The 19529-nt window shown below is 27.4% G+C and overlaps 3 protein-coding genes across 4 annotated transcripts in view; 1 reads left to right on the top strand and 2 right to left on the bottom strand.

Annotated features, from left to right (window-relative positions):
* Positions 1 to 6507, bottom strand: part of LOC114945579 (kin of IRRE-like protein 1) — a 652455-nt gene extending 645948 nt beyond the window's left edge. Inside the window, exons 1-4 of one of the 2 annotated variants that reach the window (XM_085484861.1) lie at positions 6263 to 6507; positions 5584 to 5849; positions 5338 to 5442; positions 631 to 693 (exon numbers count right to left, since the gene is read on the bottom strand). In XM_085484861.1, coding sequence (XP_085340987.1) covers positions 631 to 693; positions 5338 to 5442; positions 5584 to 5614 — 199 coding nt within the window. In that variant the 5' untranslated portion in view covers positions 5615 to 5849; positions 6263 to 6507. Of the gene's footprint in view, positions 1 to 630; positions 694 to 5337; positions 5443 to 5583; positions 5972 to 6262 lie in introns of those variants that run through there. The other variant, XM_085484860.1, reaches the window with a different exon arrangement.
* Positions 6508 to 6677: 170 nt separating this feature from the next.
* Positions 6678 to 19529, top strand: part of Prosalpha4 (proteasome alpha4 subunit) — a 33332-nt gene continuing 20480 nt past the window's right edge. Inside the window, exon 1 of the mRNA XM_029321913.2 lies at positions 6678 to 6770. The gene's annotated coding sequence lies outside the window, so the exon portion shown is untranslated. The remainder of the gene's footprint in view (positions 6771 to 19529) is intronic.
* Npc2b (Niemann-Pick type C-2b) lies at positions 7857 to 15840 on the bottom strand. Its single transcript, XM_029321914.2, has 3 exons — positions 15633 to 15840; positions 9128 to 9432; positions 7857 to 8136 (listed from the first exon to the last, which is right to left on the bottom strand). The coding sequence occupies exons 1-3, from the start codon at positions 15709 to 15711 to the stop codon at positions 8053 to 8055; spliced, it is 468 nt and encodes a 155-aa protein (XP_029177747.1). The 5' UTR covers positions 15712 to 15840; the 3' UTR covers positions 7857 to 8052.

The raw sequence follows: 19529 nt of genomic DNA, 5'->3' as shown, positions 1-19529 counted from the left end.
TGGTCATAAAATTAATTTATGCAATGTAAATTAGATGTTGATAAATGTGCTGCTGTAATAACTAATATACTATACCAATTAATTTAAATCGCATAGTTCATTTACTATTTTACATAAACATCAAATGATTGATGTAAATCGCGTTCGCATCTTTCGACGGATGGATATACGCAATGAAATGTATATTAATTGTACCATACAGCGAGAAAGTACATTGATTAATATTTAAAATAAATAATATGTAAACAGGAAATAATTCAGTCAATTTATGTATCTGTCTGTGTTTACTTCCGTATTGCATTAATTGGTACAGAATATGAGAAAACCTGACTCGGCTATAATTTGATTATTAACGCAATTATAATGCAATAGACCTCTTTTAAGCAAATATTAAATATTGACTTTAATTCTGTTAAAACGAGAATACATTTACAAAAATTCGAATGAGATCAAAAATTGTACATTACCTTTTAGATGATATTGAGACAGACACCATACATTATGAATATCGTGTACACGTTTCATACATAAAATCGCATAAATAATTTAAAAATCAATTATCTCTTTATTTAATTGCGACGTTGATGAAAGCGCAATTGATAATAATTACACAGATATAAATTGACTCACCGTCGTTGCAGCTTTCAGTCAGTTCCGGAGATTCTTGCTCCAATTCTCCGTTCGAGGAACTAACTAGAATCAAAAGAAAAAAACGCGATATCAGCGTATTAGTCCAGTAAAATTAAACTTTGACTTCAGAAAAATTACGATCAAGCTGAATTTTTATGGAGACCTTTATTTCGATGTTTTAATGAAATTCTGAAAAGTACCCTTAATTTCATCCAGGGCTTTTTATGGGAAGGTGGAAAAAGGGATAAATTTTAGTTTTTTACCATTATCTCGAAAACTATCAATTTTTCAAGACAAATAGTTATTATCAAAATGATAGCTCATAAAATTCCCTACAAAAAAAGTCATTATACTTTTTTTCGTGGAATTAACCGTTTCGAAGATATACTCTATCCCCGCAGTGATGTGGAAAGGAGTGCGTATATTTTTTACGAACTACAGACATTACAACTCTACCGTTTTACTCAAAAACGATTAGTTGCGCGAAAAAAAGTATAATGATCTTTTTTGTAGAGAATTTTATGACCTACAATTTTGATAATAACTATTTTTCTCGAAAAATTGATAGTTTTCAAAATAATGGCAAAAAATTAAAATTTACCCCTGGCTGAAATTAAGAGTACTTTTCAGGATTTCATTATAGAACATCGAAATAAAGGTCTCCACAAAAATTCAGCTTGATCGTAATTTTTATGAAGTTTTGCCCTTTTCAAGTCTAATTTAACTGAACTAGTACATCTTTGATACCTCTACGTTCAACAATGAGAGGCCAATGCATAGAAGAATGCGAAAAACGCGATGTATACCTTTGATAGTGAATAAACAAATAACGTTAACCGTGCGTGCGAGTTTGCAACATTCGATTGATCGCGCGTCCCATAAACAAAACACAGCGAATCCCTCTCCTATACATATACATATACATATATACATATATATTGAGTATAGTTGACCGACTACGCATTCGGCCGACAGTTCATTCGATATATCGGCAATGCTCGATTACTTTACGCGCGCAATTAATTAACGAGCGAATTAAAAAAAAAAAGAAAGAAAAATGCGCCAAGGGGCATTTTGCCCTACGGAAACGTTCCCTCGCGAAAAAAAAGAAATAAAAGTTAACGGTTCGCTAACGCGTATTGAAACCGCGGAATCGAATATATCGTTAAACGAAACAGCCGTATAACGTTATCGCGTATACCTTTCTAACGATCGAGCTCGATAGTTTCGATGATTGGACGTCCTATTACAGAGACAGATATACGGGAACTGAGGGTTAATAGCACAGGATTACGATCGGCGCTGGTTAACTGCGTAATAATCGACACGTCAACGATCGTCCCAATATCTCACAATCCCCGTCGGATACTGCTTATTTGTTGCGTATTTGACGAATAAATGACGCGAAATCAATTGATGGAAAATATATACGCGGACTCGCCGTAAAACTGCCGCGAGACAAAGATATGGCATATTTTAAAGTTGCGTTCGATCTTTGTAATCAAATCCAGATATCCCCTCGGGCTACAATTTTTATTCTAAATAAAAAAATGCAATCTTCGCTACGATTTATGTTGCGTTAAGATAAATGCGCAGAAATGATATGCGCGTTTTAATAAATTTCAAGCACTTGCAATAGTATCTGAAAATAATCAATTGCAGTAGAAAAATTTGTGTTTTCTTGTTAAAAACGGTCCCCGGTTAAAATTGTTGTGTTAAATATTTTATACATTCATGTGTTAATTTAACATATTACTGGTCTGTTAATTGAACTTAAATGTTAAATTATTAAAAGAACTGAGAAAAATGTTAAAATAACACAATGTGCATCTATTTTTATTTTTTTCACAATAAATATGTTCTGCTTTATTAATGACAAGATTTTTCTGTTAAAATTTATAGGAAAAAAATGTTGATTTTTTATTTTATAATGTAAGTGAAGATGATAAAATCTAAAATTTACACATTTTTTGTTAATTTTTACATTAAAATTATGTTAATTTTACACTAAATTTATTTCAAATTATTTGAAGTCTTGCATTTATTTTGTGTAATATTTACACAATATTTGTGTCTCCATTTAACACATCCATATTACGTTTAAATTAACACAAAAATTTCTGCGGATTATTTGGAACATGTGATATCTATTAAATTTAACAGAAATTTTTCAACGGTGTATGACATATTTTAAAGCCGCGTCCAATTTTTGTAATTAAATCCCCTCGGGCTACAATTTTGTTTCTAAATAAAAAAATGCAATCTTTGCTACGATTTATGTTGCGTTAAGATGATGCGCATTTTAATCGATTTAAAGCACTTGAAAATAATTAATCGCTAAAAACGACTTGAAAAAAATTAATTATAAAGTAGCCAACTTATCGATTTGTGCGAAAATAAGTGCGCCATGAAATATCGTTAATCAAGAGTATTAATAGACATATTAACGTAATATCAATTATTCATTAATATGTAATATTGTTTAATATAACATTACTTAATTATCATCAATTAATTTAATATTTCAATCGGTATATTCGAAAAACGTTATTCATGTATCTGTGATATTTGTTCGATACTTGGATATCGATATCGTCACTCCGCTATCGATTACGTTATACGATACAAATGTAACGTTTTCGAGATACACGCAATCATCGTTAAACTATACGCTACCCTGCTACCAAATATTGTTGTCCGCACAACTATTTATCGTATATCTCAATACAGATCTTTTAATCACTTCATAGCGCAACATTTCGTTCTCACAACTACACGCGATATCAAAGTGATATTCGGTCAAATGTTAACAAACTCGCAAATTCTGAAAATAAAAAAACTACGTACCAAACAGTTATTAGTTTATGAATTGTTAATCATTTGTCGAACATTACACATTTTAATTAATTTTAAATGTTTTTGTCGCGACACAATCCAAATTGATTTAGCCGAATGCATGATTAAACATCTTGCAAATATTTCATCGCATAATAAAATATGACAATTTATGTAATAAAATGTATTGATCTTTCTCTCGAAAGTAGCAAAGAATGAATCACTGTAAATAAGCGAGAATCTAAGATCAAATCTATATAAGTGAATAAAATGTTATATATTATATAGAAAATTGTTATTAAAAATACTAATTATTATCTTTTATTTATTAAATAATAATATTTTCAATATTTTAACTTTATATTCCTATTGTACAAAATATTCCTATAAGAATAAATTTTCATAAAATATTTCATATAAATAATAATTTTATTGATTAATTATGGTAATTAAATACTTTATTAATGTACTAATTATGTGTATACATAATTAGTATATTAATAATATAATATACATATGTACATATAGATGTAGGTATATGTATGTATTAATATATTATTAATACGTATAAGTATGTGTTTGTATTATATATTATGAAAAATATTGATTGCATCAATTTCAAAACACGGTTTTGTTATTAACATATTTCTCAATATCTCAATATTATTTAAAGCAATCGCACAATACTCTCTAGTAACGTGTCACTCAGAATACGATAAAAACGAATTAATCTCTCAGATCTTGTGATTATATCGTAATTAAAGGTTCACAATGTGGCCTGTATATGCGTCCTTGTAATTATTGCTCATATTCTCGCGAATTGAAATGCAACGATAGTATCGATCTTGTGGGTTATCGAACGTTATAAATTATGCCTGTGAAAAGCGGCATGACATACACGATAAACCATAAGAGAAACGTCGCGGCTGATAGGTGAATTTATTGCGTTCGTGCCGCGTAATTGCCTTTTAATATATTTTCGTCCCGTTATTTTATATTTGCGACTGCGTTCACTAAGAAAAAAAAATTGCAATATACTTTTCCTTATTATATTCTCGTCGAAATTTTTTCAAAACAAATTATATATATCTATATTATGTATATTTTACACACATGCATACCTATTTTGTGTAAAAATTTCTATTACACAATTTCCTGTCAAATATAAATATTTCAAAATATCTCGCATAAACATTTCTCCTCGCAAACTTGTTCATTCGATGAGTGAAACGTATATAGAGAATATTTCCTTTAAAACTTTTTTAACGATGTTTACAACGTATATACACGCATTCACTTTTGATTATATGCTTCATTTGCAAGTTACTTTTTTTCATCAATTTTTAATATTTATAAATTTCTCACACGATTATTATTCTCACGTGATTATTATACATAAATATATATCTGCGAATATAATTACTGTTGATATGTAAAATATTGTAATAATATATATATATATATATATATATATATATATATATATATGTATGTATGTATATCGACTTGCAACAGATTCACTTGATTCAATATAACGTGATATAAAAATTTTATGTAATACACAGTGAATATATTTTATATTAATTAAAATACAGCCGTGATATATAAATTGACAGGAGCGATGTAAGAAATAAATGAGAAAGTATTATGATTTGAAGAAATATTACAGTTTTCGATTATAGAAATGAAAAATAATGGGTAGAGCTCGCGGACTAGAAATATAAAGATTTATTGTTTACGCTGTTCATTAAAAGCGAACATAAATTGCCGGGGGCGATTCGGAAATATCATTTTTAGCAATGAAGAATGCAAATATCTTTCTGTATTAATTACATATACAACGATATGATATGCGCATATATGTGTACATACCTGAAGCTGATCGAAGCCGACCCAAGCTGCTGAAGTCTCGACTCCGTCGTGTCGTCTCCGGAACACTCCGACCACTTTGCACATTCACTTCCGGAATATCATTTTCTGTAAAAAATGCAAAAATTAATATCTGGTGCAATTAATTATACACGACGATAATATACATATATGTATATATATATATATATATATATATGTGTGTGTGTGTGTGTGTGTGTGTGTGTGTGTGTGTGTGTGTGTACATACCTAATGAAAATTTGTTGTCACGAGTTTTCATTTTAATCACAAATAATTTTAATCACATTCGCGTTACACACACGTTACGTTACGTTACGAAAGACTCGACGAACACTTGGCGCGTAATTGCTCGCGCGCTATTTTTGCGGACACTTTTATACGCGGGAACACTCACGAGCGGCCATCTTTGCGGGAATGATCACGTGATCGCGAGCGATCCCGCGAGACGACTCGACCTATCGACCTATCGATCGCGACACGCGATCGATTGCCATCTATCGGAAAGCAATTATGATGAGTCTCGAACTAGGGAAATTATATAGACGCACTATACGAAATATTTTTAGCGTTTTTCCAAGGATGTATTTCATGGCAAATATATACTGATTATTTGATTGATATTTTAGCACTTGTCTTGAAAGAAGCAAACAAAAAAATATAAAGGAGCGAACAGAAAATATATTATTTGACATAAAATTCGAAATGAATAATAAAGAAAAATATTAAAATACAAATATATGTCCAAAAGACGTTCAGAGGACATCCTAACCCAGGTAGCAAGCTGACTACCTGGGAAGCACCCTAACATCCTCTGGATGTCCTCAGGATGTCTTATGGATATGTGTGCTGTTAGGGAATTATTAGGCGATAAAAATTGATACAATTTTAAGTGAAATGATCTAAATACCTGAATAATGAAAATCTAACCAAAATAATGATTTTGCGACGAACAGCGAAGAAATCAAATCTGACGCGAGAGAATTAATAATGAAACACACAAAGCTAATCACGGCGAGATCGCAATAATATAATAACGCGTGCATTTATCTTTATTTTTTACGTCACGAGACACTTTTCCGATAGTAATCTTCGAGCGCGAAATAGACACAACAGCGCGGACGTAAACACGGAAGCGCGTGAATGTAGCTGCGACTCGCCTTGTTTTCATTCGAGAATCGCAAACGCTCGCAGTCGGATAGAGTCACGCGATCTGTCGCGACGAGAGGCTGTATTTATATTATTGTGAGTGTCTCGCGTAAAGTTTCTCGTACATTCGTCGTAAAACGCGTTAAACATCGCGCTCAAGACTTCAAGAGTTTGGTTTTCACCTGTTGAAGGAGCATCTTATTCGCATGTTTCACGCAGCTACTTTATTTCTAATCCCTAACATGCAGCGTACGAACATCATCATAAAGGTACGAAACTATACATAAAAAATAGGTAAATACACGTACGTTTTTTATATGTCATATATATCATTTTATTGACAAAAGTATAAGTATATAATAAGTAATGAGTAAGTATGCTGTATTCTGTGTACAGCAGCAATTTATTTATGTCAATATTTAATTTCTACGTCGAGTAAAGTAGTATTATTATTTTTTGACTCCCCGTTATATGAATATTTCTCGAAAATCAATATTTTCTCGCAAATTATGTGATACTTATTATTATTATGATTCAATTATTTCTTGCATTGCATTTATTGTATATTAGAGGTTTTCTTATATTTTATTCCCAAGTTGTGTTATACAGGGTGTTATAAAAGTAACGAAACAGCAGACTAACTCGAAAAATATATGAGTCCTAGTCCTTTCGAGTTATTTGCTGTTCCGGTACTTTTATAACACCCTGTATATTCAATATACATATGTATATTAAATTCTTTTTCGGATCATTAACTTCAGTCGATATATGCTGAATTCGATGTTATCGACGATCAAGCATGTCAAGTTCTTCAATTCTTTCATTATCTTTGAACTCTCTGCTGATAAAATATATATTCAATATATAATATATGTAAAATCTCGAAAGCATTTTTAAATATTTCTTATATTTATTTTAATAGCTTCATTGCTCTCTTCTTTAAGTACTAAATACAACTAGTCATTATTTAATTATTACATTTGTAATTATTCATACTTTTTAATCTAAATAATTATATATAGATTAAAGTCAATTTGATTCTTTTATAAATTATTAAAAAATACGGCATGCAAATTAAAAATATTCAGACAATATTACTAAAATAAACTTACTAAGTATATTAACTGATGCTCATCCGCATGGCCACTTAATAGCTAGCTCATAATGAGAATGATAAATATTTAATCGTCAATTATAAATGAATAAGTGAAAAAAGTCAATATTTTCCAACTTTATCTACGAACGTACATTATTACGTATTTAATTCCTGCTAACAATTTTATCTCTTGTACATTTTTTTTTAAATCCTGAAATTATAATGAATATAAGAAAGTAAACGGAAGCAAAATAATCGCTTCGAAGAATATATAAGTAATTTATTAAAATGTTTTATGTACACATCACAACACCAGGTACCTATTTCACGTTGAATAGATTATTTCGCATACGATGCTGATGCATCGGTGAATTAAATTATGTAAGCTCGAGTCGCTATATCATGCAAACATGTGACTTTTAATTATAATTTGTCGAAGTTGGCAACGAGACAGTTTATTTTGTAATTTTCGCTGGTATCTGGAAACATATAACTCTGTCATTTCCTTCTCGCAATGCGTAATGCACCGTCAGTGAAACCTGTAAACAGCATTATAATAAACATTTATTTTGCAACGGAGCAAATTAACTTGTTACGAAAGAAACGGATGCATATCAAACAAAGAAACGACTTTGTTCGACCATTAAAGACCACGTTTTTACTGCTTTATTATTACATCTCTTTGATTATTTATCTAAACACGCAACTACACTGAAAAAAATGTGTTAACTTGACTAAACCTTTCAACAAAATATTATTTTGTTAATTGAACGTATACAAACATTTAAATTAAATATAATATTTTAAATCTAACAAAAATCTATATTTGACTTAAATACTAATATATACAAGGTGTCCTATGGGAAATTGCTATAAAACTAATCAGCTGTCATTTTTTAATGCATGCAATTATTGAAAAAACAAAAATTGTGTTGGATAGAGGAAAGTCTGCAATTTTTAATAGATATAAATAAAATATTTGTATAATAGTTTATTTTATTGATAAAAAGTAATGAAAAAAGTGCTAATAATTACACAAATTTACATAAACTAATTATAAATATTTTCAACAGTGCCAGATTTAATAGGAGCTATTAAAAGGATAATCAAAAATATTAAAAATGACATGTTAGACAAAGTTTTTACGAGTTTTCGTAAAAGAACAGAATTTTGTACCAATTCAAATGGCGCGCACTTCGAAAATATTTATCATTAGTTTACATATGTGATTATTAGCACTTTTTTCATTACTTTGTTTCAATAAAATAAACTGATATACAAACATTTTATTTATATCCATAAAAACTGCAGACTTTCCTCTGTCCGACACAATTTTTGTTTTCTCAATAACTGCATTGAAAAATGACAGCTGATTAATTTTAGCAATTTCCTATGGGACACCCTGCATGTTCACTTAACAAAATAGTATAATTTAGTTGAAAGGTTTGGTCGAGTTAACAAGTTTTTTTTTCAGTGTACGAGTCTTTCCTTAAATTGTAAAAAATTTGACAAAATGATTGGATTAATTACCCTGGGATAAAACGCCAATACGGGGAAACTGTTCTTGTAGACGTATTCGACACCTTCTTTCAGTGGACACCCTACTTTGCTACCATCAGGATTGTATATATTGTCACAGGCATTCATTCCATCAACTCCTATGAAGGGCAAAGGCACACCGGCAATAATCGCGTTCACCTCATTGACTAAGTTTGTAATAGTTCTGGTAGGTTTGAGTTTCATCTCTATCGAGACGGTCGTTCCCTGCTTCAACATACATGTCGGTTGATCGCAATCGGATACCTTAATTTGCTCAGGATCCTCGAATGGAGTTCCTGCAACCAAATTTTTTTTACTGTAGATTAAAAATTATTGCAACTTTAATATTTTAATATCTGCTACATGTTTTTCTGCACAATGATATACATAAATCACATTATTTAATATCAAATATACACAGGGTGTATCTAAATAAGTGCGAAAAATTTTAGATGATTCTTTGTCGAAAATTAAGGGGGTTTCTTGTATAAACATATACTTTTCTATATCCCTCCCTGAGGAGTAAAATTAAGTTTTCATTCTTTTTCTCAAATTTCAGACAAATTAAAAAAATACAATTTAGTGGATATTTTCCACCAATAAAAAGGATATTTATTAATATTTAAAAAAATTAAAGCTTAGTTTTTATATAATGTTTATATAAAAGAAATCTTAATTTTCGACGAAGAATCATCTAAAATTGTTCGCATTTATTTAAATACACTCTATGTAATTCTTTTATTCGCTTGAAGATATATTGTCTGAAATTTAAAAAAAAAACGCTGCATACGATGAGAAAAAATATGCATATGTACATATGCACCTGCAAAAAAAAGTAAGAGTGTAATGTCAAAAGAATCTTTTGCAGCTTGAAACGCAGACCACCTTGAAATACTTCTTGATCTCCTTTGAAAGACTCAAGACATTGTAATGTCAATAAGCACACGAATGAGTAATAAACTTGTATAATTTTAAATAGGTATTTTTTCTGTTATGTCTTTTGTAACGAAATCTATTAGGCAATTTAAAGATTACTAAATTTGATTGAAAGAATTAATTCTAACTTAATGCTTAAATATATATATTAGACAATAGGAAAAATAAATTATCTTTATCAATCTGATATGTAAATATAACTTCTCACTCAAGAAATGAAATATTAAAAATTCCTTATTCCTTCGTCTTCGTCAATATCAGTAGTAAATAATTTTTTGCAAAGCTCTAGCTGATTGTGAGATAAAATTATGAGCAAACAAATACGTTCAAACGCAATACATTGTGCTTACTTTTCTTGATTATCCACAATTGAAGGCTATAATTGAAGGCTAACATTTAAATAGCTACAGTTGCTCAACAGGAAATGCAATTTGCGATAATAATATACCTACCCGAGTAGAAATTTATCCAGTTTTTAGCAAGTAACTGGCCAAGAATTCTGGTTACTAGCTAGTTTTTAGCCAATCAAACTGGCCAGAAATTGATAGGTTTGGGAGACGCTTGGTTCGCCAATAACTGGATATTAAAACTATTTAATTTCTGACCAGTTTTTAATAAGATTTTTGCTCAGTGTCTAATCAGTTTGTGATATTTTTTTGACCAATTTTTTATCAGTTTTTGTCCATTTTATTAGCAATCTTTAATCATTTTATAAGCAGCTTTTGATCTGTTTTTAACTATAAATTAATACAATTGTCGCTCGTATATTGAAAACAAAGTGATAAATATAAGGCCAACTTATCGAGCTGAATATTCGAGATGTTCAGTCAACTACCATTTATTACATGTATAAATTATAAAACTACAGTCATTATATTAAAACTAACGCAAATTACAATCATTCTATAAACGTTTCGACCGCACGCGGTCTTCTTCAGTATAATTATTGAAATATAAATTCTTACAATTCACATACTAAATTTCGATAGTATGTGAATTGTAAGAATTTATATTTCAATAATTATACTGAAGAAGACCGCGTGCGGTCGAAACGTTTATAGAATGATTGTAATTTGCGTTAGTTTTAATATAATGACTGTAGTTTTATAATTTATACATGTAATAAATGGTAGTTGACTGAACATCTCGAATATTCAGCTCGATAAGTTGGCCTTATATTTATCACTTTGTTTTTAACTAATTTATAACTAGTTATTTTTAGTTTTTTTAAATAGTTTATGACCAATTCTAAGTAATAGTTTGTACATTGAAATTTTATCATTTTTAATCTTTTTATTTTTTGTAATTTTTGGTTTTTAATACACGTAATACAATATTTAATACATATAATACAATTTAATACAATATTTAATATATATATATATATTTATTATGATTCATTATGATGTTTTTTTCTAGTACAGAGTAAACGTTTAAAGTATAGTGTAAAACAATATAATACAAAAAATATAAAAAATAGAGAAGAAAGTAAAAATCAATTACAAAGTAAGAGTTATAACATCAAATATTGTATCACATATATGTATATATATATATATATATACATATATACATATATGTATAAAGAATTATACATATGTATATTAATATATATATATATATATATATATATATATATATATATATAATTCCTAATATTAGTCTTGTTCCTTTAATATTTGAGACAAATAAATACAATTATATATCTATATGTATATAATTTTAATTACTATTAAAATTAAATAAATTTAATTAAATAATTTTTTTAAATTAAATAAATTTTAATTTACTATTTTAATTTGCTAGTTTCTGGTCAGGAACTGATCAAGAAATACTGGTCATTATTTTCTATTTTTGATGGACAAGAAACTGCATAATATTTACCTATAATTTTTCATATCTAATTTCTGATTAAAAAAATAGCTAAAAAACCATGTCCAGTATTTTCCGAGTTTTTGAAAGACAGAAACTGCCAAAAATTTACCGATTATTTTTCATGTCGAGTTTCTGACTAAGAACTACCCAAGAAAGTATGCTCAGGATTTTCAGAGTTTTTGCTAAACACAAATTGCCCAATATTTACCTATCATTTTTTAATGTCTAGTTTCTGGTCAGTAACTGCTCATGAAACAATAGTCAGTATTTTTTAGTCAATTTTTGAACAGTTACTATCTAACTAATCCTAGCAAATAAAAACTAATCGATTTCTGGATAGTGAAAAGTTTTTCCCAAACATTTTTCTACTCGGGTATATTAATTCTACAAACGCACAGACTTAAATGTTTTGAATTTCATTTTTGTTTGTAACTAATAAAATTTTGACGTTAATTTTTACATTTTATTTGTACTTAATAAATATATAATATAATATAATAATTTTTATAATTTTGCAACTTTATAATATACAATTATAGCGTGAGTGTGATAATGATCCAATAATTTTCAAAAATTAAAACAGTTTTTGATATTAAAAACGCAATAAATTAGATTAAAAGCAAACACGATTCACAAAAAGATTGCTTAACAAAAAAAACAATATTTTACAAAAAACCGTGTGTAAAATAAAGTAAGCGCATTATCGACACGAAATATGTTAAAAACGTGCATAATATCACGAATATCAGCACCAAAACTATAAAGTTTTTATGCGTCTGCGAATCCGCAACTGTACTATTAACAGTATATTCAAAATCGGTCAGTGTATAATACATTCTAAATACATTTATACACTTTATGCACACGTACGCCTTATTTCCGCTGCTTTCGACAGCAAGTTGTTCAAGTAAATCGAAAAAAAATTAACGCCCGAAGATTCATACGACCCAGGAATAAATTTGTATTTAAATAATTATACATATAATCGTAAAAAATTATATGTAAAATATGTCCATTTTTATATATTACATTATAAAGGTTCATATATATAATCATGTCAAATTATATATGAAACATACACTAAAAATAAATTTAGTTAATTCTTATAAGTATTTATTTCAATACTGCCAAATGAATTATTTATTTGAAACTAATAATATTGATTTGATATAAAAAATATTTATTTGATATAAGAAAATCTTTTTTAAAACAAATAAAATATTTATTTATTTCAAATAAATTATTTATTTGGGAGTATTCAAATAAATACTTATTAATTTAGTCATTTTTTCAATTTATATATATATATATATATATATATTTATTTATGTGTATGAAGAAATACTTATTATATATATTTTATTTAATTATGTATAATTATATAGATGATTATATATAATTATATATAAAAAAAGCACTTTTATCTAATTATGTATATGGACATATTTCATATATAATTTTATTCGTTATATATTATTTTTTTTTAGTGTATATATTTATGTGTATGAAGAAATATTTATTTATTATATATATATATATATATATATATATAAATTTATATAATTATATATATAAAAAGCACTTTTATCTAATTATATATGAACATATTTCATATATAATTTTACATTGTTATATACATATAAAAAATGTTTCCCAGGGAATAAGATACTGCGGCCAGCGTTTCTAATCCAGCGTTGAAATTCTAACGTTATAACATGTCGGTCATAAATTAACGCTTGCGTTAGTATTCCCCACTCGTCACTTTCACCGCGTGTCAATTATGTTTCTCACAAGTAATTATACGGGTATTAATAACAATATTAAATCGTCGCCTCGTACCTCCGATAATTAGGAGTCATTAAGCGCATCATGAGTTGATAAAATTACGAGAACGCTAATTACAGCACGCATCACGACACGAGAGACAATCTTCGACATAATCATTCGACATGCTCACTCGATTTGACTCGCGTGATAAATTATGGTTCTCGTTACAATTTAATCGTTTCTAAAGGAAATTTCTGCTTAAGCAATTTCTCGTCAATCATATAGGCATTATTTGCGTTGATGCAATGCGTCTTGAAAACAATTTATATGGCTAGAGAAAGTTGATAAACCCAATAGAAGAGAAAAATTATTCATATTGCGTGAGTTCTTCATTTATAGAATACTTCTCAAATGTTTTTGGCCAAATGATATGAAAAGAAGTTTCGATACAAATATTTTTCTCATGTTCAAGATACTGAATATGAGAAGGTCGAATTTTAAGAACAAACTTACATTCAAAATAAAATGATAAATAGGAAAAATATATATTGTATTAATTGTTATTGTCATCGAAAACGCGGTAGGAAAATGTAAAGATAAAAATATTTTAAATTTTATCATAAGAACGCATGATATCTTTTTAACTACAACACATATGTTTATACATTATTTTTGTGTTTATATATATGTAAAAAATGTGTAATAATATTACATAAAAATATGTAAAATTACATAAATAATAAGTGCAAAATTACACGATAAATGATGAAAATGTATATAGCTTTTCAAAATTTATCGTGTATTTTTAAATTTATCATTTATATAATTTTACATATTTTTTATGTAATATTATATATTTTTTACAGTGTATATTTATCGATCTTGATAAGTCTTTATGTTGCGTTATATCTTATTTGTTCATGTGTTTCCTAATTTTGATAATTCTGATAATATGTTTTTCTAGTTGTTGATTATTTATCTTATCATTAAACCTAATTCTCTTATTTTAAAGCAAAAACATTTAATTTCTACTAAAGTCCGTATTTATATTCTTGAAATATAAAGGGCACATTGTAATTTGAATTATAACAGAAAATATGTATACGTATTTATATTGATAAAGCAATGTTTATAAAGTTTATACAAAAATTATTAGTAATAATTAGTAAAATACATTGATAAATTTTGGCTAAATTTTAGGAATATTCTATATAATAAAATTTCAACACTGCATCGAGAAAGTTTTTCACATCTTGAGATCTACAGCGTTTTAATAACGATCATATCTTTTTACAATCGTTATATTCATTCTCACGAATATTTTTAATACGAAACACTTTGACACAAAAGTCGAAGAAAAATCTCTCTTGCAACGTTTAAAATAATTTCATTATTAATATCATTGAATCAATTATCTATAAATCCTCGTTTATTTTATCGTCAGTCAGATTAATTTTTAATTTAATTTTTAAGGCTAGTCACACACACAGGTCAATTTATAATTTAATTTTTTCTCTCTTAAATATTTTTTATATCAAATAAATATTATTAATTTCAAATAAATGATTTATTTGACAGTATTAAAATAAATACTTTGTAAGAATTAACTAAATTTTTTTTCAGTGTACACATCTGGTTACATTTTAAAAGAGGCTGAATATATGAAAATTAAAAAAAAGGAAACATTTAATTTCCCTAAAGTCCTAAAGCACACACACACACACACACACACACACACACACACAATATGTGTTTATAAAGTTTATACAAAAATTATCAGTATATAATAATTAGTGAAATGCATTGATATATAAATTTTGGCTAAATTTACTATTTATCTCGAAAAATTGAACAAGGACGAATATATGTGCAATCTGTTAAAAATGATGATTTTATATAACAGACATAAATGACGTACCAGAGTCGCAATGATCGACTACAGTTGCGCCGGCTAATGCGACAAGCGCCGTGAAAACGAGGATCGTTCTTCTCATCATTCCGGTGAAAGTGTTTCGTCTTGCTCGGGGAACCTTGTCAGCAGCTGTACGGGTCCAATCAGACCCAGCTCCAACTCTCGACTGACGACTGTTGCCCGCGAGCCAGCGTACCTGTCGACGCGACGTCAAACTCCTGCTTAAATAGACTTTGCTGCTTTTAAGGGAAGGGGACAACAAAACAATGTATCAGAGTCCACGCGGAAGTGTCCGCGTCATAATTTTTAAAAAGTCGTACACGTCTTGGAATTTTCTCTAAAGAGGAAATCAATTACTCTATCAAATGACACAATTGATATTATATGAAGAAGATAATGGAAAATGATGACAGCTCAATCGCTTACAATAGGCATGTACATTATTTTGCGCGTAGAAATACATATCAGTTAAAAATAATTCAATCTTAAAAATATTATATAACACGTGCAACGTGATATAAATCACCCGAGAAAAAATAGTGCATGCATAATCAAATATAATTAATTATACATATGTATAAAACATGTTCATCGCGTTTTTATTCTCTTATATATGATCTCTATCTTTAGATATACTGGAAAAATCAGAAAAATAATTTAAAAAATATAATTTTCACATTTTACATTTTTTTACAAAAAATAAAATTGGAAGAAATGAGAAAAAATTGCTCATATATAATTATATTTAAAAAAAGAACAAATTATTTATATAAAGAATTATATATGTATAGACAATTTTTTCTCATTTCTTCAAATTTCGCTTCAAGTTTTTCTTAAAAAATAATGTAAAATTTATTCTTTTATATAATTATTTCTCTTATTATTTGTCCGTTTTATACAGACAAATTATAAGAGAAAAGAAACATATATGGACATATTTTATGCGGATTTTTCCCCGGGTATATTTAAATATGTTATATATCATAAAAGAGAGAGAGTGTACATTTTTGTTCATACAGATAAATAATATTCCATTTAAAACGGGGAAATAAAGCAATTGCTAATTTTAATTTCTTCTCTCTTTCTCTAAAATTATTATTTTTGAATTAATACAAATTATAAAATGCTCACTTTGATACGAGCATTATATAAAAATTAAATAAATTTTAAATTGTGCATATTAATTGCACTATTTGCGTTTGATTTTTATAAAAACTTCCAATTTTATGAGATAAAGGTAATTTAGCAAATTACAGTTTAAAAATTGCGAAGATAAATCGTTTTTTTTTTAATGATTACATTATTTAATTTATATCAACAAAAAAATGATAAAAAAGTAGATCAAAAAAATTATGACAAAGACTGATCTTTTTTTTATATATCTTAGTCAGCAAATCAGTTTACAAGTTAGCAAAATATATACTTAAATTAAACGCAAAAAATGTATAATTATTAAAACTTGTTACAAAGTGCTTCAAACCAAACAAATTATCTTCATTTTTTGTATTTTTTATTAAATGTCTTTTAATATATAATTTTAATGTATTTTAACTATTAAATATTTATTGAGGAGAGATATAGACCGAGATGCATAAAAAATATCCGTATATTTATAAATTTTTTTCTCAAAAAATATTATCAAAAATAGAATTTTTCACTGTCTATTATATGTATATATTTAATAATATATGATAAAATTTTTATTGAAAAATATTAAAAACTGACAAATATTGCTGTTGATGTCAAATGCTGTTGTGTTTCACGGTAGCTATGTTATTATACAATTTATATGGTTCATCTGAAACAAAAATTTGATTGATTCTTAAAATATACAGATAAATTTAGTCTTTGTCGTAGCAAATTTTTAGAACTCGCAATGTTTATAAAATGACACTTATTTGAATATACGAACAAATTTTTTATTTATCATTTTTAGTTCTTAAAAAAAATTAAGGCGTTCAAGAAATCTTACGACAAAGACTAGATTTATCAGCATATTTTAAAAATCAATCGAATTTTTTTGATACATATGAACTATATAGATTGGGTACCGTAAAATGCAACAGCATCTGACGTCAGCTGCAATATCTACCATATTTTTTAATATTTTTCAATACAAATTTTACCTTAATATTACTAAATATACATACAATAGACTGTAAAAACTCCATTATAATTTTAATACTTCCTAAGAAAAAAATTTATGACTGTACGGCTATTTTTTGGTGTCTTTGAATGTCTTTCCTTAAAATACTATTTAAAAATTTATATATATATGTATTTAAAAATTTTTAAATACTGCAATATTTTTTAAAAGAATTAAAGCTATAATTTTATTGATGTTAACATTTAAAAATTAAAAAAATAAGATCAGTATATTTCTCTGTTCTTAATTATTAGTTTTTATTATAAATATTCATGATAAATAACTTGACAATTTTCCCAAATACGCATGAAAATTCCTGCTTTAATCGAAATTCACAATGTTCGCTTTTCATAATGTGTTTGATTCCTCCTTTTTTCTCTCTTCATTTCGTTTACCTTGGCACACCGGAAATGAAACAGACCACCATGGTCACAAGAACAAAGCATCGGAAATTAAGAATCTTTGCCCACCATCATCCTTTTTTCCTTCTGTTTTTCTCTCTCCCTTCCCTCTCTTTCTGTTTCTGTCTTTCAGAATATAAATCTTATTTAAAAACAGAAATCTTGATTAATGATCGTAAATTATACACTTCTAAAATCATTATAATTACGTCAGCATCATGACGGAACTTCATCGAAATTCAGCACTCGTATGAAACGATAATTAATATTAATTAATATTAATATAAATAATAAATATATATATATATATATATATTAATATATTTATAAATATATTTATAAATATATATTTATAAATATATTTATAATATAAATATATTTATAAGATATATTTATATTTTTATTAATTAATATTAATATAGATATATTTATATTTATATTTTTATTAATTAATATTAATATAGATATATTTATATTTATATTTATATTTATATTTATTAATATTATTTTAACGTTTCTTTAAAGAAACGTGCAAATCGCACGATCGTCTAAATTTTCCGTTTAATCAATAGCAACAGCCTCTCTTGTCTTTGATATTGATATATAATGAAAATGAGCATAATCACAATCGGAATTTTCAAGCGCACGTGGTCAGGAGCAGTTCCAGTCGTGGTTATTTTATTTATGCTTCGTTCACTCGTGACATTACCATGTCAAAGTACACATTGACTTTGTAATGTCTCCATTCTTGGAAAATTGCATCGCGCGAGATACAATAATATCGAATATGTAAATTCAATCCCGTGCGGTTTGATGCGACTAATAAAATGCATTTTTTCGACCCGACAAAAATGAGCCTCTTTCACGTCCGATGATCTAATAAAATATCGTTCTGATTTGCGATGTTTGGTTCAATATATAAGTATATGTTTCACGAAAGGTTGAACATAATTATATAGTTATTAGTTCATACGAGATACCACGAATTAATACTACGTTAAATTGACAAAAGATGATGAGTCAGAATAGTTACGAAAGCTTCTTGAAATCACTCGTACGTGAAAATAAATACATACTTTTTCACTGTTTGATTGCAAATTTGATTATAAATATATGTTTATTCTTGTCCCTTTTAATCTCTGCAACTGTAATTTGTTTTCTAATCGTTTTAAAAGAATTATAAAATGTGTTTTGTTTGAAGAAAGAATATTTCGCCAAAGAATGTAATTTTCTAATCGCTCTTAAAATTGCTTTTATTGTGAAAGAATAATGACAGATTAAAATGTGCTGGCTGCATAATAATATGACACATGCTTTACATATATTACACGTGACGAGTGAAAAAAAATTAGATTT

This window comes from Nylanderia fulva, unplaced genomic scaffold, assembly GCF_048542155.1.
Source record: "Nylanderia fulva isolate GAGA-0341 unplaced genomic scaffold, ASM4854215v1 Scaffold32, whole genome shotgun sequence".
NCBI lineage: Eukaryota > Metazoa > Arthropoda > Insecta > Hymenoptera > Formicidae > Nylanderia > Nylanderia fulva.
The sequence above is the reverse complement of the archived record's forward strand: the minus strand, read 5'-3'. Positions and strand labels throughout refer to the sequence as shown.

Excerpts from the sequence above, each read along its gene's own strand:
- Npc2b (XM_029321914.2), bottom strand. The coding sequence starts at position 15,711 with ATGATGAGAAGAACGATCCTCGTTTTCACGGCGCTTGTCGCATTAGCC. Across the intron at positions 9,433-15,632 it reads AGTCGATCATTGCGACTCTG|GAACTCCATTCGAGGATCCT; the intron begins GTACGTCATTTA and ends ATTTGGTTGCAG. Across the intron at positions 8,137-9,127 it reads TATTGGCGTTTTATCCCAGG|GTTTCACTGACGGTGCATTA; the intron begins GTAATTAATCCA and ends TGCTGTTTACAG.